At 36.4% G+C, this 23903-nt stretch overlaps 1 protein-coding gene across 1 annotated transcript in view; it reads right to left on the minus strand.

The window, feature by feature from the left end:
• Positions 1–23903, minus strand: part of SLC9A9 (solute carrier family 9 member A9) — a 507404-nt gene that overhangs the window by 174616 nt on the left and 308885 nt on the right. The window contains exons 10-11 of the mRNA XM_016165975.2: positions 19444–19557; positions 17807–17918 (exon numbers count right to left, since the gene is read on the minus strand). Of these exons, the coding sequence (XP_016021461.2) occupies positions 17807–17918; positions 19444–19557 (226 nt within the window). The remainder of the gene's footprint in view (positions 1–17806; positions 17919–19443; positions 19558–23903) is intronic.

Raw genomic sequence — 23903 nt, forward strand, 5'->3', positions numbered from 1 at the left:
GCATTAATAAAAACAGAGATGTAGACTTTGAAGAAGAGTAAATAAAAGTACAAGCAGTAAAGCAAAAAAATTAAGTGGAAGGTCTCTCTTGGGTAACACAAAACTTGCAAAACATTTATGGGCCTGTTGTATCAGGTAACAGGACAAATAAACACTTGTAATGGCAGCAAGTATAAGTCAAAGAGAGAGTGATTTGATTATTTTTATAGAAAGGTTTAAATCACATACATAAAATTTTAGTGGTCTATTTTTTATAGTATGTGCTGTATCATCTAGATTTCTAAATGGCAAAACCTTTAATCATACATTAAAACAATTTTAGAAATCAGGTGCAGGATAGGATGAGGAAAACTATAAGTAGCCTGGTTTTTATCCTTGGGTTCCCAACTTAGAATATAATGCTCATTTCTTATCTCCATGCTGAGAATATATAAGAGACAAGTGACATAACACAAGATTCAGAGGATTAGACTAGAGAGACTTAATATATTTTGCCTGACACAAGAAAGTCTCAGAAAGAGAGAGGAACATGCACTCATATTATAAAATACCTTCAAGGACTAAAATGTAATAGAGGAAGAAAATTATTCTAAATTTTCATGTAGACAAGAAAATGGCCTAAAGATAAAGAAGATAACATTTGAAATAGATATTAATAAAAAGTTCTTATACTTCAGAAATTATGAACACTTTAGATAGCTGTACTCAAAAAGAAAAGTCTCCCACAAGAGCTGCTCATGCATTCAAACCCAGCTGAGGACAAGAAAGGAGAATATTAATATCCCTTGATGCTGAGGAATATTTTAATAATGTTCTCTCCAGGAAATACAAATGATGTGATTAGGGAATGAAAACTCAAGGAAACAGTCTTACAACAGACTTCTGTACCTGAGGATAGAATTTTCAGGTCAAGGTAAAGCTTCTAGAAGTATTTAATCATAGTACAAGATGAGATAGATAATGATCTTTTCATTTTCTCTTCTCCTCAAGCTCACATTGTAGAATGTTCATAAAGGAGTATTACCCCAAACTAAGTGGTGAGTATTAGAAGTATTAAATGATGAGACTGTAAGTATTTATTTTTATGTTATTGAATATGTTTACTTTGATTTTTTGTGAGAACAAAAAGAATAGAGACTGGAAAAGGTAAAACTTGCTATATCATGCTTATTGTAAATTCTTTCATGTTAGATATCAAAGACAAGAGAGAACACAATTATTTATTTTCCTAAATATGTTTAATAAAACATTGCTATTGTAGTAAACTAAGATAACTGCTCTTAAATCTAAATTATCTATACATGAGTAGTTCTTGGTTAAAAAACATACTCAACAGATATCTGTTATTCTGAATTCTAAAACATATATATCTTAGATCTAAAACTCTCCATATTTATAGGATGCAATGTAAAGATCTCTGGGGGGAAAAAAAAACGTTCAGCCAACTTCCTTGTACTTGTGGCAGGTTGAGAAATGTTGCCAATTAAGGCCAAATTCCAAAATATTAACGAGAGGATGCCTTCTACACATGATGACCACCTAAAAAGTCACAGAATGTTTTGGGAGAAGAGGTAATCTGTCTGGAGCCCTGGTCACATGTAGCACATATGGCACATACCACATTTGAGATGGTCTGGAGGTATGGGAAGCATGAAACGTCGGGGAAATTGCTAAGTAGACAAAGCTAATTTAGAACTCCAGATAAGAACTATTGCCTGTGTTTCACTCATCTTTTATGATTTCGAAGCTATTTCTCATACATTTGAAGCTTAGACAATTGTCAAATCAATGGCCATTCCTTGCTTTATTCAATACATTTATGTTTTACTCAGCCATAACAAAGTACCACATGGGCGTCCATGACAAAATACCATAGTCTGTCTAGTTTCAACAACAGAGATTTATTTCTCACAGTTTGGAAGATTAGGATGACCAAGATCAGGGTGCCAGCATGGTCAGGTTCTGGTAAGAGCTCTCTTCCTGGCTTGCAGAAAGCCATATTCTCACTGTGTGACAGTGAGCTCTGTGATGTTTCTTTTTATAAAAGTATTAATCCTATCTTAGGGGTCCCACTCTTATAACTTCATCCTAACCTAATTATCTCGCAAAGACCCCATCTCCAAATACCATCACATGGGTTTCAATATATGGATTTGGGAAAACATAATTCAGTTCATAATGGATTGTGCTGATTACCTGTCATATGTAGGTTCTCTGCCCACTTATTCTATATTCTTAACACCAAGGGTTTGGGAAACAGAGGACTTTAGGATTAACATTAATTACTTAGGCAACTGGCAAAATACTAGAAATAAAAACTTAATATTGACTTAGGAGTTTCTTTTAACTAATTGCTATTTCCAAGGAACACACAGCATTTTGCTTTGAAACTCAAGAAATCCAGAATTCATTTTCAAATTTGTGTTTTGTTTTGTTTTATGAGTACTTTGGCCCTTTGGATTTACCTTTTATTTTTCTCTTTGTTTTGGCCAACTAATGGAAATATTTTTGTACTTTGGGGGGTTGACAGACTATACCATTTCATTTTAGAAGGGTTTAGTTTGCAGAGATTTGATATATTTCACATACTTAGTTGGAAAGTTAGCATCATCTAGGGGGAATAAAAGAATTACCTGCAATTAAATGTGGTTTCATTTAAAATTGGTCTCTAAGGGATCTTTATGTTAATTATGTTGATATTCTATTCATAACAATAGAAGACTATTGAATCAAGAAAAGCTTTCTAACAAGGACCTCTCCTGCAGAAAATGTGCAGCTTCCTGTTTATCTTTAAAGAATAAAAGTGAAACTTAATCTATTTTATACATTTGCAAATATGTTCTGAATGGGTGAAGGTAAGATACAGTAACATTTAAATCAAAGCAATACAAGTGATTTTTAATGGAGGCCAAGGCAATAGTTAAAAACTAAACATTTATTGAGCACTCACTATCTGCTACATATTATGGAAGACACAATAGGGGAATGTAATGATGAGAAAATTTGGGGTCCTTTGTTCCAGGTCTCATGGTTTTGTAAAAATGACTCTCTTAAGTAAACTGTGATAAGGCATATAAGAAGTATAGAGCATGCTTTGGATGTATAGTAGGATGAAGAAAAAGGTAAGATTGTTAAACTTCATGAGGGCCCAAATCATGACCATTATCAACAGATGTGTAATGTTTCAGGCATTGAAATTATTAGTGAGGTTAAAGAGGTCTTTGTATGCATGGTTTTCTATACCTGAATCATTTTCTCCCATCCAAATTCTCTCCAGTTCTTTCTCCTGTAACTCTCACCCAAAATTCTTCAGAGCTCAACTGAGCCACTTATTTCTCTAGGAAGCCTCCTCTGAGGTCTGGGCCTGGTTTTGGCTAACTTATATTCCTGGTATGACTTGTGCTAGCCCTATCAGGGAATTTATGACATTATATTGTAATTTGTTGGTTCTTTATCTACAACACCTAGAACAATGCCAAGAACATAATAGGTGCTCAAAACATATTTTTTGAACAAATTAACAAATGGATGAATGTTCTGATTTTTCATGATTCCAGATTACATATGGAAATGTGACTGACACTTTATAGTTTAATGAAATGGTTGTGTAATTGTTCCTTCAAGTTTAGCTCCTGCACTTTTTTGTATTTGTTGAGACCCTAAAAGCTTTATATTGAGAGTCAAGAGACCTGGGATCAGTTCTTAAGCTTGTTCCTAACAGGTTGCATGATCATAAGCAGGTTACTCATCTGGATCTGTGCTGTCTCATCTCTAAACAGAGGTTTTAAGATAAGACTCATGGTCTTTAACTAGAAGTACACATCAAAGTCAGCTGTGGGACTTAACAATATATGTAGTCATTGACACTAGTGTCCTAACTCTGGAGATTTGGGTTTAGCAGAGGATGAGTTACATGATGGCTCAGTCTCCTCTTACTTCTCACTGTACTACCTTGGTCCAAGGTCCATTACCTCACACCTTGACTGGGACTCTGACAGACACTCTGGACTCTTGACCTCACAGCTTCTATCTTCTCCTCTCAGACTATCTGTATCCTTTTGAACAGTTTTATAAGGTTATAAAACCTAGCTTTATAAGGTTATGATCTGACCCACCAACCATAAGTGGCTTCTGACACCACAGAAACCCTTCAATTAGAACCTCACCCTACTTTTCGCATTTGCCTTCTTTTCTCCACTGAGAGTTTTTCATACCAACATAGTCTTCTCTCTTCCCATAGCAAGAGTTATCCTTACCTCTGTGCTATGATCCCACTGTTAACCCATTGTTTCACTTCTTTCTGCCTCTATTTCACCATCAAAAATTTTCCCAGAAGACTCCAGTCCACATTGCTCTCTCTTTCTTAGAAATCTTATAAAACATATTGCTCATGCCACTTAATATCGTTTATGCCATTTAATGTATTATTAAATGATACTCTGAGATAAATCAGTAGTTTACCCTTAATTCTTAATCTTTTGAAACATTGGGATTACATCTTCATTATAGAGTTTTTATATCTCTCATAGTACCCAAAACATAAAACTCAATAAAAGCTTTTAAATCGAATGACTACAGTGGTTTCAGGTCCTCTAGATATGAAGTGATGATATGCGTGTATTCATTCCTTTATTAATTTAGTCTCTAGGGGATAACATTAACCAAGAATAGGCTCTGCCTAATTAAAGGAGCTTCCAGATCAGTTCAAAATTATATAAATAAGTAAAACATGAGGTACTACCAAAGTAGGGTAAGAAGGTAGAGAATGTATTTATGTGAGGGGTGAAGTGGGAGTGTTTAGGAAAGCCACTTTGGTTACATGATATTTAAGCAGAGACTCTAATAGAATGAGGAAGGGGTCATGTACATATCTGAAAGAACAACATTTCAAGTTTCTGGAACAGCAAGTGCAAATGCCCTGAGGCAAAGATGTGCCCAACATGTTTAAGTAGCCGCAAAGGGGCCAGTGTAGCTGGAATGGAATGAATATGGGTAGACAGGGAGGAGAGTGGAAGGAGATAATGCCAAAGCAGTAACAGAGCCAGATCATGTTGGGCTCTTGAATAGCAAGGCTTTTGAATTTTGAGATGGAAAACTTTAGGAAATTTTTGGGCATGATCTGTTTTATGCTTAAAAAGTTAACTAATTCTGCTAAGAAAAACATGTTTCCAGGCTGGAGGTAGGAGGTCAGTGAGAGGCTGCTGGGTTAGTCTGGACAAGAGGTGAAAGTGGATCAGAACAGAGTGGTAGCATGGTAGGTCCTGGAATAATGTCAAGGGTCAAGAATATTTGCTATTGGGTCAGAGGAGGGATATGAGAAGAAGAGAGAACTCAAGAACTTATGTCTGCACAACGGAAAGAATTGGAGAAAACCGTGGGAAGAGCATGTTTGGGTATATGGGGAGATCAAGGATTATGTTCTAGCCATGTGAAATCCAAGATGCCTGTTAGTTTCAAATGCAAATAAGAAGTTTGAGTGGGTAGTTGGATCTAAGAGTCTGAAGTTCAGGGGAGAGGTTAGTCTTTATAACAGAGAGAGTGGGAAGATTGCTGGAAAGTTTAATGCTTGAGTGTAAGAAGATAAAGTTTATTTTAAACCAAGTTTATCCTTGCCTTAGGCCTTTGTACATGCTGCTTCTCCTGCCTCCAGTGCTCCTGCCAGGCTGCCCCTGGCTATTCCTCATCTCAGTCCTCAGTAACACTCCTCTGACTTTCTTAGTGCCCTCACTTTAACCTATGTCTTTTTTGTGTTTTTTTTTTATTGCACTTATCACCATATGAAATTATGATGTCTATTTTTTAATCTTTAAGATCTCTGTCCTTTCATAAGAAGCAAGCTCAGTGAGAACAGACAAGGTGCTAGAATGGTGCCTCTCATAGAGTAAGGTTATATTTTGCATTTGAAACACAACTGGAACCCACATGAGAATGAGCAGCAGATGAACAAGAATGCAAAATGCACCTGAAAAACTAACTTATTCCTTAAAATAAATGTCCCTTAGATGAGGTATTTTGCTTCCTTTCTTTTCATTTGGGGTGTAATCCGTGGCAAATTCTTTTTTCTTTTGATTTCAAGTACTGCAAGGAGGTTGGTTTCAAAGATTTAACAGATTTTTATCATTAATCTGATAAATCAAACCTTAGTTTGAGCCTACAATTGAATTATGTATTGCTTTTACCCTTGCTAAAGTCCTATGACCTTGCAAAGGATAACTACTTTCAGCAAAAATGTCAGTCTGATTCAAAATATATTTACCAGGATAGTACAACTTTGCTGCACAGTTCCATTTCCAGTTCAACATCATTTTATTACATGGAAGCAAAGCCAACAGATTGTTTCAGTGGAAAAGCCTTCTGCATTCAAAAATAAATTTATTTTTTCTAGAGCCTAATTCTGTGTTAGACAAGCAGAACTTTCCTTCATTTCTTTTTTTTGAACTTGAATCATTTAAACTTAAGGCCATTGAGAAGGAATGCAACATAATTTCTGTAAAATGAAGGGGTTTTTTTGTGGTGCCTTGGACAGCCAGGAAGGGTAATTGTAAATAGGATTACCTCTGTCACAACTCTGAGTCAACATGCACAGATGCTCTGGTTTTGGAAGTTTATTTTTATGTAAGTAAAGTGGATGTAATGGTAAACTGTGAAATAATTCTTGCTATTAGCTGAAATCTTCATCAGAGGGTTTCAAGAGAAAGGCTAACAGAGATAGGAGAAAGTCAACATTCTATGAGCAGTACCCAGCTTATGGTCAGGTTGTGTTTCAAAGGAGAAGTTGTAAGTTTTCTGTTTAGACCAGTGGTTCTCAACCTGGGTGATTTTGTTCCCCAGGGAATATTTGGCAATGTCTGGACATTTATCGTTGTCCCCAATTTGAAGTTTGGGACACTACTGTGGGTATAGACCAGGGGTTCTGGTAAACATCTTATAATGTACAAAAGAGCTCTCACAAAATAGAATTATCTGGCCCCAAATGTCAATAGTTGCTAGGTTTGAGAAATTCTACTTCAGATAGTGGATTACTTTTCCCACAGGAGCAATGTTATAAACCGTGGTAATGTTCCTACTACAGAGGGCTGTTTTGGCAAAGTTGGTCACCAGAACCTATTCTTATTATACATAGTATGCTGTTACAACCACGTAAACCACATTTCCTAGCATCTCTTGCAGTTAGGTATAGCCATATGGCTGGGTCTCACCAGTGAAACGAAAGCTGAAGTGATGCATGTCATTTCTGGGCCAAGACTTTTAAGAAGCAGCTGTTTCTGCCCCAGTCTCCCTTTTCCTTTCCATCATCATGATAAGTCCCTATAGCAGTGGTTCCTAAACTTTAGCTACATCAGAATCACCTAGAGGACTTGTTCAACCTCAGATTGCTGGACTCCACCCTTAGATTGTCTGATCGAGTGAGTCTGGGTAGGGCCCAAGAATTTCTATTTATGACAAGTTCCCAGGTGGTGCTGATACTTCTGGTCCAAGTACCACATTTTTAGAACCCTTGGCTCAGGGAATTATGAGGATATAAAATGGAAGGAGCCTGGCAAAACCTGATGGACCATTTAGAGAAGAGGCCCTTTCCCCCCACCCCCATGTTAATATCAACCCTGGCCTGAGAGCATTTACTATTATGGTTTAACTACTGAATTTTGGAAGTCTGTGTGTTTCAGCAGCTTAGCCTATCCTAAGGCTCTCTACATCTGCTTACCCTACATCTCTCTCCTCTACATGTCCATGTAGAATCACAGAATAGTCTTTTAAAAGATGAGAAAATAAGGGCTGAGAGGGATGAAGTAGTCAAGGTTACATAAGAAATGGTATAGCTGGTATTCAATCTGTGCTTCATTTCCTCTATTGAATATTTAACCCATAATAGAGATCAACAATCATGGTTATCTCAAGAATTTGAGTTTAAGGAAAAATGCGAAGAAGAAAATTTTCCCCCTTTCCTAGGCAGAAAATCAAACTGAGGCAAAATTTTGAAATAAGTGTGTTGCCTTTGCTCTCCCTCTCAATTCTCTCTCTTTCTTTTTTCTTTCCTTCCCCCTCTCTCTCCTTTCCACCTCTCTCTTTCCATTTCCTCAGCATCACTAACATTGTTACCCCTTATTCTTCCCCCAGCCCAGGCCTCCCTAATATTAAATGATAAATTTTTCACTCCCCAGTCAAAATTTCTATTTCCTTGTGCCATTAAAATGAACATCCTGCCAGGAAGAAAACAATAAAAAACAATCAGAAGGAAAAAATCTGTTGAGGAAGTATAGCAAACAATCCTCTTGAAAGGTATTTGTTAAAATACTTCTTAACATGTAGGCATTTATGTTTATTTGTAGAATTTAATACAGCTCCAGGAAAGTCCAGTGACATGTTTTAGGCACGAGGGAAGTGGGTAGTGGATGGGACCATGGATCCTGTGAAGGAAAGGCAAGGCTGTCATTGCAGGCAAGTTATCTTGTCTTAGTGTCTCCTTGTGCATTCATGCAGAACCAGGATCTCTAAAAGTCCCCAGTGCTTTTGGAACAGACTTCTAGGAAGAGTCAGTGGGAGGCTGGGCTGTGGGGCTGGGTCTGGCCCTACTCACAGAGGTTTGGTTTCTCTATGAAGGACTTGGTTGTCTAAACAGCATTTAAACCACCTCAGCTTATCAGACTTAATGCCAAAAATTCCTAAATTACTTAATGGCCACATGGAAATTTAACACAATACATTTTTAAATGTAACTGCTTCTTGCTCATTTGCATATATAACTTACTTTTATCAATCTTATTCACTTCTTTTGAACTCTAGCCACAGAACCTAGGGAAGAATTAGAGAGATTTGTGCCTGGCCTAGATGAACTTTTTGAACTTGGTTTGTGTGTGTAGATAGTTTTCTAAGTTATGTCTGCATAATGTCCAAACAAGCAATTAGTAAGTAAATTCAGGCAGAAGATGGGGAAAAAATAATGTACTCCATTTGTTTGCCTCAATGAACAAATAGGTTAATTTGGTTCAAAATATCAATCATATATTTATGACACTTTGGACAACATGAAAAACTAAAATGTACACAGAAAGTTCCTGAATTACATGATAAAATCATTTATTTTCCTGTATCCTTCTAGGATCTTATCCTTGAAACATAATAAGAGGCGACAAACATTCTGGCTCGTCTCCTTTCATTCTAGGCTTCTCTTAAGGGCTGGCATACTCTTGTTGGCTGCTGTTTCTTGCTATATAGAATGGCTACATGATTGTACAAAATCTTGCCACTTTCTTGCCCTCAATAAATGTCCAAGTAGATAGTGACATTTTGCATGTGTCAATTTGTCCCAAAGCAGGCTATAGTATATTTTCCTCACAAAAACTGGTACCCTGAATTACATTTTGATTCATATATTAGTGTCATGAGTAAGTCACTGTTGGAGCTAAAGGTAGAATATCAACAATTGTCCTTAAATGAAGGGAGAGCTAGAAGACGGATCCTTGGGTCTTGTCTTCCATGGTATGTCACTAGCACCTAGTATTGGCTTCAGACTGTGTCCTCAGCAGTGATTTGACAGTCAAATTCCCTTTGAAATGAAAAACCTGAGTCTCTGATAGGAGGTTTACCTAAGAACAGTTGTGAATTTATATGAATCATATCTCTGTGAAGCACTAATAACTGTCTTATCTGTGGTCATTAAAGAAAGTGGTGAAAACTTCCATCCATTGAGTGTTTTCTAGAAGGTAGCCCTTAAGCCAGGTATTTTGTATACATTTTCTATTCTAGTTTTCAAAACTGGTCAGTGTTATTATCCCCATTTTATAGATGATGGCGCTGATTTGGAGAGGGTTAATCACAGAGCTCTGTGTAGCTGAGCTGGCTTCAAAGTCTGAGCTCACTGCACTTCACCAAACAGTAGTTTCTATTTAGAAAATGGTGTGCTGTGCCAAAGAGCAGAATCCAATTTTTGACTCAAAAATGTAAGAACTATTAATTTTTATTATAAATTTATTTTTGAGCTAAGTGAAGAATAACAATATCTTGACCTAATGATAGTTTTTGGATGTTCTGAAAGTATCATAATTATATACACTTACTCAGCATTTGACACTACGAGGACTTAATGAAATCTGCAACTCATATGGGCAAACTATGCTTGTCCACTTAGTCATAGCCATGCTGGTTGCTGTTATTCATTGTTCAAGATGATTTTTTTCTGTGACTGCTTGACACACTGGTTAAAATGTTCTCATGGTTCGTTTCTTGCATAAGCTAGTTAAGCCTGTCCTGTTTGAAGACCTCAGAAGACCTAGTCCATTTGGCTACTTTTTTCTGTAATGCCTGCCCTAGGCCACAGTGGATACCATGTGAAAGTGATGGGGGCTCAGAGGAAGTTTATCTCCTCTAATAGAAAACAATTTCTAAGCCTGTGCCATATTATCTGGTTAGTAGCCTTGTACTGGTAAGGAAGAGATAGTGGCCTATTAAATTATACAAGATATACCCAAGGTAGGAAGGATATATAGCACAGAAGGGTGAGAGAACACTGGACTCTGGGTGAGGGGCCTGCAAAGAGGTAGGGCTGGCAAGGAATGCTTAACAGCATGATAGTGTCATTCAAGCTTTCTGTCTCTGAAATTATGAACAGGGAAGAGAAAAAGAAAGAATGAGTCCTGTTGATTAGAGGGCTCAGAATTTCAGATAACCCTTGTATGTACTTAAAAAAACCATTTTCTAAGTTGAAGTTAGGTTTAGCTGGATTCTTGATTCAAATCACCTGACTCATATAAAAGTCCAGAGTTTTAAAGAGATCTCATTTATTTAACTGGAATACAAACAAAGCAAACAAAGGTTTGAAAAATATTCTTAGATCCTAATGCTACTTTTGAGGAAGTGTTAACAATATTTATTGTTATCAGCACTCAGGGAAGTTTGTCTTTTCTTTTCTATTCTTTCTTTCTTTCTTTCTTTCTCTTTCTCTCTCTCTCTCTCTCTCTCTCTCTCTCTCTCTCTCTCTCTCTCTCTCCCCCCCTCCCTCCCTCCCCCCTCTCTCTTCCTTCCTTCCTTCCTTCCTTCCTTCCTTCCTTCCTTCCTTCCTTCCTTCCTTCCTTCCTCCCTCCCTCCCTCCCTCCCCCTCTCTCTCTCTCTCTCTCTCTCTCTTTCTTTCTTTCGTCATATTGAATAGGTGAAAAATATTTTCTTTATCTAAAAAAACAAAATGTTTTATTTGTTGATCTCCTTAAAATTATTGTTGCTTATGTGGCATTTTAGTGAAATATGCTATTTTAGTAGGGTAGACAGTTATAGTTTGTTCATTCATTTGCCTATTAATTCACCAGTTATTTGTAAAAGGCTATTTATCCCTGACCATTCCTGTTCTATTAGGCCTGTGAACTTCCAATTCCAGAATTGGCCCTATAGGCAGCTTTCAGACCAGGCTTGCCTGGTTCCAGGTGAGAGCTAAGCAACAGTAATTTTAAGGACAGAGATCAACAACTAAAACCTTTTGTTTTTAAAAATTATAGGGTGCTGGATGCTGAGGTACAGAGTGAACCAAACAAATATTGGCCTTACAAAACTCCTAGTCTTGAGGGACATATAGTCAGGCAAACCAAAAATTGTGGTAGAATGTGATGGGCATTAAGAGAGAAGATGTATTGGGTTTATGAAAACAGATGAGATGGACCAACTCAGGTTTCCTATAGGTAGTGATGTCTAAGCCAAGATCTGAAGAATAAAAGGAATTAGCTGAATAAAAGAGTAAAGGTGAGTGGGAGCGAAAAGGGTTTTGGGTAGAGGGAGAGCCTGGCTGAATAAGAGAAAAGAATTCATCATGCTCAATAAACTGGTAGAAATCCAATAACTGGCTAAACATTGCTATGCTACATGGATAGCAAATGGAAGAACAAGAAGCAAGATAGCATCAAGGAGGCCTAAGGCAAACAGAATAAAATGGGAGGCATAGATTGGAGAGAGAAGCTCAGAACAGAAACCATGAATTACAATTATGTTTTGGGATGGGCTTCTCAAATAATCATGTATACATGAATTTCCTGGGGGTCTTGTTAGAAGACAGATTTGGATTCCATATTTTCAAGGAGCAAACAAGTGATGCCAAAACTGCTGTTCTGTGGATTATACTTTTGAGTTTCAAAGATCAAAAGAGTGGTGTCCCTTTTACAAGGTAGCTGGTAATTGTTGTGAAACAGTCCTAGTGCCTTAATGGAGTTCCATTGCCTTGGATAGCCACAGACACAGATTCTTGTCCCTAGGCATTGCTGAAGCTCTTCACTATCATGAATTCCATATTTGTTTTGTTTCTGGTTGAACTAATATGTCAGCTGGGCAAGGCTATTATGAGTTAAAGTCTCAAATTGGCTCTGACAATGGCCTGATTGATGACTTACGAAAATGACACTGAGAAAGGTGGTCTCCTACACATTGACAGTGGTTCCTAAGCTGTCTTTCTGTAGAACACTGGTGTTCCCCCAAACTTGAGTAATAATGACAGTCTTTCATGATTGAGGGGAAAAATAAATGATAATATAAAAATTTTTTCTAATTTATAGTTTTATTTCATGCCTTTCTCTTAATCTTTTGGTGTTGGGAGCTATCTGAATGTTAATAAGTGCTCTCGAACAACTGAATGAGCAACAAACATTAGCAGCAAAGCCTGGCAGCACTGGTGCTCTTGTCCTTATGGCTATGTGAGCTCATGGGTGAGATGTTGTATTATATCTGTACACTGAGGTCACACCTGTTAAAACTCTTCTTAGTTTATAAAATAGGACACATCAGGAGTTTCATTGTCTCTTCTAAGTGCAATAGAAATGAACACATTGTAGGAACATGCTTTCTGACATATTGTCAGGCTCTTTCAACCTGTCCAAGTGCTTCTGGGCCCCACTCTTGTCCAGATTAGCATAGTAGATCTGCATGGAGGCTCTGTAGCCCAATAGGTCACAGTCCCCAAGTTACAGTGGTTTCAGGAAGGCTGCCAGGGCTCAATCGGACTTGACATTTCCCTTACTTTCAGCAACTCTCGGTTCTTATTTGGTTTTAAATTAAATAAAAATTGCAGCACATGGATTTGAATTAAAACAAGAGGCCTGATCTTTGTAATAGGCACCACATCAATAGGAAAGCTAATTTGTGCAAAGCACATCTCCTCCTTTAATTTAAACCACAGAGCTCTGCCTCTTTGGTTTCAAGGGAACTGAAAGTTGAGGCAGGGTAACTTGCTCTGGCGTTGGCAAGGGCTGTGCTCAAGAGCAACAGAAACAGTTTCAGGGGAGCTTAAAGTCCTCTTAAGTCCTTTGTGCTGGGTGTCACACAATACACAAGAGTAGTTCTGAACTCCTGGCCTTGAATTTAAAGAAAGTCTTAAAAATGTCCCAAGGTAATCTTCCCCAATTGACTTTTGACTACAACCTAGGTGCCAAAAACAGAATTTGCATTATTAACAGCTTCTCAAGACAAAAAAGACAGAGACAACTACTTTTGACTTTAATACTGTTCTTCACTTTCAGGATATAAGGCTGTGTGTGTGTGTGTGTGTGTGTGTGTGTGTGTGTGCGCGCGCGTACGTGTGTGTGTGATTACTAGTCTATACAACATAAATTAAGTAGGGTCTATGTGAGGTGAGAAATTCAATCTGGGCCTTGACGGTTGCTCTACTTGGTTTAATTCACACTAAAGGCAAAAGGAGGAAGCAGGTTAGAGGGTGGCGGTGGTGGCAGTGGGGACATCCATGAACAATGAGAGGTTTATTCAAAAAACATTGCTGCACCAGAGCCTTCTATAGAGCTCCAAGACCTGTTTCAATACTTACTGCAGGCCCACTCACTGCCAAGACATAGGTAATAAGAGGCTGGATACTTTTGTAAACTTTCACCTACATGTGCATACAGATTTGATGACAGGTCTGATTCAGGTTTTGTGGGACCTGAGAAACTTATACATTTTAAACAAAATAATACAAAATAATACAAAAAATATCTTTTACAAACTCTAAATACCATCAGGGCCCCTTCCAGAATCTTGGAAGGGGTCTCTATAAACAAGGGAGACTGAAGCTTAAGCTTCATTAACTTTATAAGTGACTCCACTTCTGCTGGGAAGGCATTACCAGCTCTTCTCCTGCCCAGAGTCAAAAGAGCATGCGTTATATGAAGAAAAAAAATGATAGGTGTAATTGACTAAGACAGAAAGTTCTTGGTTTTATCTGACTGGCCTTTGAATTGCCTGTAGTGCACCGTCTTAGTGAACCGAGCTTGGGCTTAAGAAGTGCAAGCTTCTTAAGGGCAGCAACCACATCTTTGCCTTGGTTCACTCAGATACCTACCCAAGGAAGGGTGTCAATAAATGCTGAACGAATAGTTAGCTGCATGACTGTGAATAAATAAATGTGCAAATAAATTTACACTTTCATTTTAGATGGGAAGTCATTGTTTATCTTTGCCAAAGGACTCTGGAAATGTTTTCAGCTATGTAAAGAAAGTCTCCATCTAAATTTATTAGTGAAGCATGGACTAGATTGCTGCAGAAGGTTACTAACGTCATCCTTATTGGATGACCAAAATCACTCTAGGCATAATTAAGAACTAAATTAGACTATATCATAAAGCAAATATTCTTTAAAGGGATGGGTTTTTTCCTCTGGTTTTAGCAGTTGTTCTCACATACCCAGAAAAAGCTCAACAGTGTGTTATTTGTTCTGCTTCTTACCTCCTCCTTTGATTTATGTTACCTTAAGTTGACCTTTTAAATTCTTTATTTCCTGGCAAATACATTTAAAACTGTAGGTCCTAAGTGAGGTGTAGCATATCATGTAGAAAACTAAAAGTTCAGTCTTGAGAATTCTCTTTTGAAGAAAAATACTGCCTTGCAGGTGGTGGTGAACTTACCTGATACTTCCTGCACTCTGATGGGAAAAACCAGAACTAGTGATTAGAAGGGGTGTCACCCACATGTTTCATTTGTCGTAAACTGTTTGGGGGTTGGGTTTGCATGCGGGACATGTTAGACATGCTGAGGTTGTCCTGGGTTAGGAGGACATGCTTTTGATTTAACTTTTGTTCTCATGACTTTGAAGGTAAATCTGAAGTAGTGTCATGTGGATGAGGGACTCCAAATTCAAAGTTGAGAAGCTTAAGTCCAGGTCTCAATTTCATCTCTAATTGGTTGTGAGATTGTGAGCAAGATACTCAACCTGTGTCTCTCTGTCTCTGTCTCTCTCTTCCTTTCTTTTTCTCTCCCTCTCTGTGCAAAAGAGACCAATGTATCTATCCTACTTTTCCCTGGCTATGTGCCTCAAAACATTGTTCATGAAAGATCTTAGAAAGGTATAATGTGACTTTTGAGTTGAGCATCTATGAGTCCATTACATAACCATGTAATGTTGCACACTCCTCATTTTAAAGCTAAAACGATGGCTCTTTAGTAGAAAATCTATTTTTTTCACCTTACAAGGGAATATCATCAATATTATTTACTTGTAATAAAAAGGGCATTAAAAATATAAAGAAGTAACCCAATCTCTTTGTTGCTCAAATTCATTTCAATGTGAAAAATATTCTAAATAAAAAATCTAGCCAAATCCATAATCAGAAGCCTATTTTAACTCAAGATGACTGTGACCTTAAGCCGCTAAACTGCTAACAGTAAGTGACTCGATGACTGGCAGATGACGTGGATGCTCAATGTGAAATAAAAAGGGTATCACTCTCTGGACATCATTGTTATATGTATGTAGGCATCCTGAAATTTTGGTATAATTATCTTCTTAAAGACAGAGTAGCTGATTAGCATTTTCCTAAATTAAGCCAATAATATCAATGTGATGGGTCATTTTTTAAGCTTCCTAGAGGGTAAGGATACTTTAGAACAGGGCCAGATATTAAATATTTTAGGTTTTGTGGACCATATGGTTTCTGTAGTAAAAACTCAACTCTGGCCTTGAAGGGCAAAAACAGCCTTAGACAATGTGTAAAAAAAGGAATTTAGCTGTGTTCCAATGCTTTTTACAAAATTAGCATGGTATAGACTTGGTCTGGTTCAAAGGTCATAGTTTGCTGACTCCCTGCTTTAGAATATCATAAAGATATCATCAAATTCTGGGCTTCCTCACATCCCCTGGTTGTATACACCATATTGCTGGCCTCAGTTTTTAATGCAGCCCAATTCTACAGCTAAGTGAACATAGAATGTGCCAAACCCTGGAGAAACTGTAAAGTCAGGTGGCCATTTGGGCAGATACTCATATCCCAATATTGCTATCTAAAATTCTATACTTTTCTCAAAGTGTTGTTTGTAAAATAAAGCATTGTTTAAAATATAATATCTAAAATTTAAAAATTCTCCAGAGTAAAACTACTAATGTTTTGATAAGAAAGGAGGAAGAATGTTTTTCAGTTCCTAGAAATGCTTTGCAAAAATGTAACCCAGTGCTGACTTCTTATTTAATAAGTGATCAAATATGCCTTTTGTTTTCTCATAATAGAAGCCAACTCATTATCAAAGTTTATACGATTCTAAGTAAAAAGTCACCTGTCCCTCCAACTTATCCTTTTTATGGCTCTCTCTCTCATTCTAGCGTGTCTGAAAATGTAAGGAAGCACTACCAGAGGTCTACAGACGGGTGATTTTTAACTCGATATCCATTTGTCTGTACTTTTTAAAACAACTTATTCTCAGCCTGGGAGCTGCCACCCTTCACCGTGTGGGACAGGCTACAATGAAACTAAAGGTGGAATGAACCTTTTATTCCTAGTACTACTTATAAAAGTGTAGATTTTGAGACGCTTGTTTGGGTTTTAAGTGGGGTCTCACAGACTGAGTTTGGGAATGCTTTCGTCCTTGGCCAAGATACTTAACATCTTTGAGACCCTGAACCTCAGTTTTTCCATTAAAAAAAAGACGGTTAATATCTACTTCACAGGATTGATCTATAGCGAGTAGCAAATAATAGATATTCAATAAATAATAGTTTCTCTCATTTTTTCCCATATCACCCTGTGTACCCCAAATTTTATTTGTTTACTCTATTCTGAGAGTTTGTTTGTTTTACATATCCTCCAATGAACTTCCTCTGAGTGTAATGTAAATGTATAAACATATAGAAGGCATGTAGGGGAAAGGTCTTTGAACAAGAAAGACTAATGGTAGGAAAATTGATTGAACAGAAGAAATCACAATCCCTAGAGTACCTCAGGGTCAGACAATTCATTTGGTTTATCTTCTTTAGGAAGAAGGATCCTAGTAAGTAGAACATAAGCTTCCTGAGAGCAGAAACCTTGTCAGTTTCATTCACTAGTGCCTGGAATTGATCTTGGCACTTAGTGAGTGTGCAATTAATACTTATTTTCTCAACTAATAATTGAGCATACATAGATGATTTGCTTTTGTATTAACAATGGAGCTTAGCATAGGGAAGGAACAGGGATTCTAAAGAGAAGGAGCCTTAACATTGTAGAAGGATGGCACCATTTATAGACTACTTACTTTCAAGCATGTGATTTATAAAAGAATCATGCAAATTCCCCAATATGAAAATTGGTCTGAAATAGGTCAGGGGAAAGTCCAATATCTATTCTAGGCCAGTTTCTGGCAGGTAGTTTATCTTGAGGCTATCCTAACAAGGTATCTTTTAATTTCACTTTTTTTTTTCTGGAAAAAGAAATGCCACTGTTGCTCAGAACCGTTGGAGTATCAGCACAGAGTTCGATACAATGGGATAAAGTGAAGCTACGCTTCCCTAGAAGGTCTCTAAGTCTCCTTATGGTTTTCCACATACTGTGAAAGTGTGGGAGAACAGCAGTATTAACATCTAATGTAGCTCACGTACCTGAAAACATCATCATGTGCTGAAAGTTCCTAGGGATCTTCTGTTTTCGGCCCAGATTCAGGAGGAAGGAGAGGGGATATATGTTGCAGGCTCTGGCAACAAAAATTGCTAGCTGCAGATGAGCACAGGGAAACATTGAGGAAAATCTTGCTGCAATGAGGGTGCGAGTCCTTGAGCTTTAAATATTATGTCTTTAAACTTCTCTATGTTATAACTCAGAAAACAGGAATAAATAGTCAATATGTGTATGTCCAACTTGCTTCCAAAATTTATCTTTCATTGTCAATTCCTTTCCAGAAATAATAGAGAACTCTGCATTTCTTCGAATATATATTTGGTTTACAATTGTTAACCCAATACCATTTCAAAAACTGTAAATTTTCTCATCACATTTTTGTTGCTGATGACTGACTCTATACTCAATTCTGTTGCAAAATGTGAGACTGTGGCATTATCTTCTTAAGCAGTATTTTAGAAAGGATAAATGTGCTTCTCATGATTACCATCTAATTTTCTATCAGTTTATACTCCCTGTATCAAGCAAGCTTCACTTATTTTTTTTATCTTAGAGCATTTAATTGTGTAAAGAATTGCCTATCTCAACATATAATACAACGAACACTTTAAGAGGGATTTTTTACAGGTTAAAATCTATGAAAATATTTGTGGTAGTTTTCTCTTTCCTTTTTTTGTCTTGGACTCCTTCCCTGTTGCCTGTCTATTCTAGTTTGCCCTCAAATGGGATGGAGTTATTTGGGAAGAGGGAGCTTCCTCCTAAGATCCAGGCTTTAGATAAAATTTGAGCGTTCAGCTGAGTGCTCAGTGAGAAGGCAAATGCAGGTGCTTAGTTAGAACAGGGCTTATAAAGCAGGGTCAATTCTCCTGGCTGTAAGATCATCTGCCTGTGATATAAGGGGGCAGCTGTCCACTTTCACAGTGGAAAGAAGAACAACAGCTGCTGACTGTCCTGGGGGACATGTACAGTCATCCATTTCTATTGGGAACGCCTATATCCCAGACATTTACTAGGAAAGTCCTCTGCATTAAAAAGTGAGGTATAAATTTTATCTGTTATTTTGTTTATAAGAAAAGGTTACCTTGCTAGAATAAATTTACTTATGCACAATGATTATGATATTGAAAATACATCCATCATGCTAATTTCATTTGATCTTTACTCTGTGTATCCTGTTTTCAAAGTCCTTACTGGAAAGAAGATTTTACCATCTCGTGATGGAAATATTTTTAAATCTTAATAATCCTGTCTATCTTCTGATACATGCTAATGCAAATTAAATATACTTCTCTATAAAGAATTAATTGAGGTAGTTTTATATAAATGATTCATAATTTTAGACACATTGTAAATTTTCAAAAAATGTCATTCTCTTTTAGTTTTCCCCCTTTATTTCCCCCAGTATTTTTCAAACTTCTTATTCTGAACCATAAGTATTTATCAAAGGCCTCAATTTCTTAGGATTCTTTTCTTCTCTAACTAGAAATTACATATCTGCCTTAAATTTGAACCCTGCAGTAAACTAGACAAAATTACTTTAACAACTTAGCCGAATAATCAGTAAAAGTAAATAGTTTGTTCTCTTTTCTCATTACCCCATGTTCAATATTGCAAAGGATACAAAGGCTCCAAGTATAAAAAGAGCATTAAAGATATGATTCTGGAACGTGAACAGCGCCAGGCCCATGTAACAGAAGATGACGTTCTCAGCCAAAAAGTTCATAAATTCAAACAACTAAAAACAAAACAGAAACCAAAACCCATTAATTATGATGCAGGTTTGAATTCACTTAATAACTTGTAACTGTATTTGGTGACTGGATGGTACTCCTTTATCTATGAAGGCCATCCCTTTGGCCTTATGCTTAATTTCTTCAGGGTAGCCTGGCAGGGGAGGGTTTGGGCGAGTGGTGCAGGAGCCCTTGACTATCCTGTAAGGCCAGCTGACTTTACCATGGCCCTCTACCCAGTGACAGATCCCTCAGCCATGTTAACATCCTATCCTCCTTTTCAACTGCAAGGCTGCCAGAGATACCCCTGGGTAGTATTAACCAGCACAATCCTTCATGGAACAATTTCTACTGGGCTGACAGAATATTTCCCATTATAGAAACTGAAACTGTGTGATTTGCTTAAGGTCTACTGTAGTAAACAAAGCAAAGATTGTTTAGACTTTTCTGCACATCACCCACTAGGTGCACTTGAGTTCCCAGACTCTGAAGAACTACATTCAAAAGAAGCTTCAGCTAAATTACCTTCCTCAGGCAGGTAGGACAGACAAACTTGGAAAACTTGGAAACTTGGAATAAAGGTGAATGTTGATTATATTTCAACATTAGAACGATCAGTATGTTTCAAACCCCAGACAATGAGACTCACTACATTGATTGATGTAGGTATATCCATTAAATGTACACAATTTCTAGCTAGTAAAAAGATGATTAATTCCAGGGATGAGTTTATACAGCAAGAACACAATAGATACATCTAACTCAGTCAGAGGAATGGAGTAATAACATCTATGCTGACGAATGTCCCTGAGAGTTATTCTTAGACCATTAACTAAACAATTTGAGTTGAAAATGAAATCATTCTCCAGCATTAGAAGTTAAAGGGAAATATGTCTAGGGTCTACAACAGAAGCAGATTTGGAAAAGACTTTAGTTTATATTCCAGACTTTTTATTTGGAACCTTCTGAAACTTTATTCTTAGTCCTATGTAAATCAGAACATTAGAGTAAACGTCTCTGGAAGCATTTTTCTTGGTTTTTTAATAACTCATTTTTTTCATGTAATGTATTTACAGTCCTACAAATAATGCCCAATACCTTTTTACTGACAGTTGACAGAAAAGAAAGCAGAATCTTGTCAGAAACATTATTGAAAATCAGTAATAGAAAGAAAGACACGGCTCCTTTGGCACAAGATGCTTTTTCTGCAGTGGCAGCGATCATCAGTTATCTTCAGCACTTGTTTTACATTCTAGGCCAGCTCATCTTAACAAATACTGTTGCCCAAATAACCACAGACAACTTGAAAACATGGGAGAAAATATAGAGGATGATAAGCAGTTTTCTATCTCATTAAATTTTTACTTTTTCAAAAAGTAAGGTTTAGCTGTCTTAATCTGTTCGGGCTACCATAACAAAATACTACAGACTGAGTAACTTAAAAAACAGAAATTTATTTCTCACAGTTTTGGAGGTTGGGAAAGCTTAGACTAGGATGCTGGATGTTTTGGTTCTCGTGAGCAAATATATATTCTCACATAATAGAGAAAGAAGTCATCTCTCTCATGTCTCTTATAAGGGCACTAATCCCATTCATGTTCCACTCTTGTGACCTAATCATCCCCCAAAAGTCCCACCTCTGAATACTATCACATTGAGGGTTAGGGCTTCAACATTTGAATCTGGGGGAAGGTGGATACAAATATTCAGTTTATGGTAGCTACTCAGTTTTTCACATTAATAAACACACACCAAGGTTAAATTCATAGGGCTTTTTCTCCTGCCTCTATCCCAAGTGCATTTTACTCTAAGGAGGACATTCTTCCATCTAGGATCTATCCAGTCTCTTTTTGGTGGCCACACTCCAATTTCTTTTTGGGGTCCATCTCCTTCCCTACTCTCAGCTGCAGATTGACACCTAGTTATTTCAAATATGGAATATGTAATTTAGGACTAAACTACTCAAATCAATGTGTTTCTCCAGCCAGCATGTTTGGTTCAGAATTGAGCCAAAAAGAAAAAATAAAAATACAATGAGGCCTTTGCAGGGAATGTTGGGACAAAGACCTCCCACTTTTTTACTGTATGAGAATTCAGTAGCACTTGGGCTCAGGAGTTGTACTAGCCATTTTTTGATCGCAGGTGAAATAGTCATCAGAGAGAAGTCCTATCCTGATGACACTATTTAATTTTTCATATTCAACCTTTCCCAAAGCAAAATCTACCCTTAAACTTTTGAATTAAAGAGACCAAGAAAAATCACTTTTTGATTTGAGGTGGAGTTTCAATCACTTAAAAAGATACAAACTCCTTTATAGTCCTGCACCAGTTTAACACCACCACTACCCAACTTTAATCTATTTCTTACCTTAAAGGTAGAAAAATAATATATGGGAAAAGTCCATTTTTTTTCTTTTGGCTGTTGAGACATGATGGGAATTTTTCCCATACATTTTACATGGGGACCCATGATATTAAATATTTATTTTAAAGATTTACTTTCTTTGGATAACTCAGTATTTTAATTCAATAGTCAGTGAGTTTATTGAAATCTAACACTAACCAAAATTACAAGTAACTTTTTACATTCTTTGTATAAAAGTTCGATTTTCCATTTAGGTCTATTTCTGGACTGGCTCTTTCCTCCTATTATTATCTATTCCAATATCAATGCCACATTCTTTTTCATTAATGTAGATCCATAATACATTATAATAGTTCATAGATATAGATTATTCCCATACTTTACCTTCTTTAGAATTTTCCTAGTTATTTTTGCATGTTTAAAAAACGTTTTTATTGATGCTTAATCACTCAGAAAAGTACATAAGTTATATGTTTACAATTTAAGGTTTATAAGAGACTATTACTAGCACTCCAGCATTACTCATATTTCCCCTCCAGTTATACATCCATACTCAATACAACTATATATTATTTGCCCTTCTATCATCACAAATAAGTTTTCCTTGTTTTTCAGTTTTAATATGAAATGAATGAAATCAGACAATATGTATTATTTCATACTTGTCTTTTACTCTTTTACCAACATTTTGTTGGTGAGATTCTTCACGTTGTATGTAGAAGTAGCTTATTTTTTTCATTATATGAATATAGTACTATTTATTTATTCATCTTACTATTGATAGACATTTCGGTTGTTCCCAGTTTGAGGCTATGATGAATTTTGCTGCTGTACATATATATTTGCATTTCTGTAAAATTGTTGAGACATGGTGCCAAGCAGTTTTCCAATGTGGTGGTACCAATTTGCACTCCCATCAGCAGTTCTAGTTGATTTACATTCTTGCTGACACTTGGTTTTACTGCTGTTTTTTGAATCTATGCTTTTTCCTCTTGCTATTTGCCATTTGAACTTAGGAATCAGGTTGTCCATTTCCATAAAAATTAACTACTGGCATTTTAGTTGGAGTTCCACTAAATGTATAGATAACTTTGGATAGAATCTACATCTTTATAGTATTTAAACTTTAAATCCATGAACCTCGTATGTTCTTATAACAATTTTGGTTTTCTTGAATTCCTCTCAGTAATTTTTTTATAAAGATTTGTTTTGTTTCTTTGGTTAGATTTATTCCAAGATATTTGATGTTTTGTTGCTATTATAAATGGCACTCTTTTCAAAGTTTATTTTCTAATTGTTGCTGGATACACATATATAATTGACTTTTTTATTGATCTGGTATTCAGGGCCTTCCTAAATTTATTTAATAATTCTTACAGTTTATTGGTATATTCTTTTGGATTTTCACAATTATATTGTTTTCAAACAAGGATAATTTTGTTTTTTCCTATCCAGTCACTATACATTTTGTATCTGATATTTGTTGGAGCCTCTGGCACATTGCAGAATAGAAATGGTGATGAGGTATCTTTGTCTTAAAAAGTCCTAAAAGGAAAACTTTCAATATTTCTCTACTAAATGAATAGAAATGCTTAAATAAATTAAAGCAATTAAATATGTTCCCTTCTATTTCTTTTTTAAAATATAGATTTAATTTCTAACATCATGTTGAGAATTTATATGTCCATATGACAAAAGACTGGATGATAATTTTTCTTTCTTGTATAGTCTTTACCAAGTTTTATTGTTAAAGTTACTGATGTTAGGTTCTTATTTTTCTTAAGTGCTTAAAAGAATTCTGGGTTTGGAGTTTTCTTTGTAGAAAGATTTGAAACTACAGAATCATTATATTCTAATAGATATAGCATTAGCTGGATTTTCTCTTCATTACTGTATTAGTAATAATTAGTAAGTTGTGTTTGTCATTCCGTCTAAACTTTTATATTTACTGGTATATAGTCATTCATAAGATCTTCATTATCTTCA

The sequence above is a fragment of the Rousettus aegyptiacus genome, unplaced genomic scaffold (assembly GCF_014176215.1).
Source record: "Rousettus aegyptiacus isolate mRouAeg1 unplaced genomic scaffold, mRouAeg1.p scaffold_m13_p_4, whole genome shotgun sequence".
NCBI classification, from domain to species: Eukaryota; Metazoa; Chordata; class Mammalia; order Chiroptera; family Pteropodidae; genus Rousettus; species Rousettus aegyptiacus.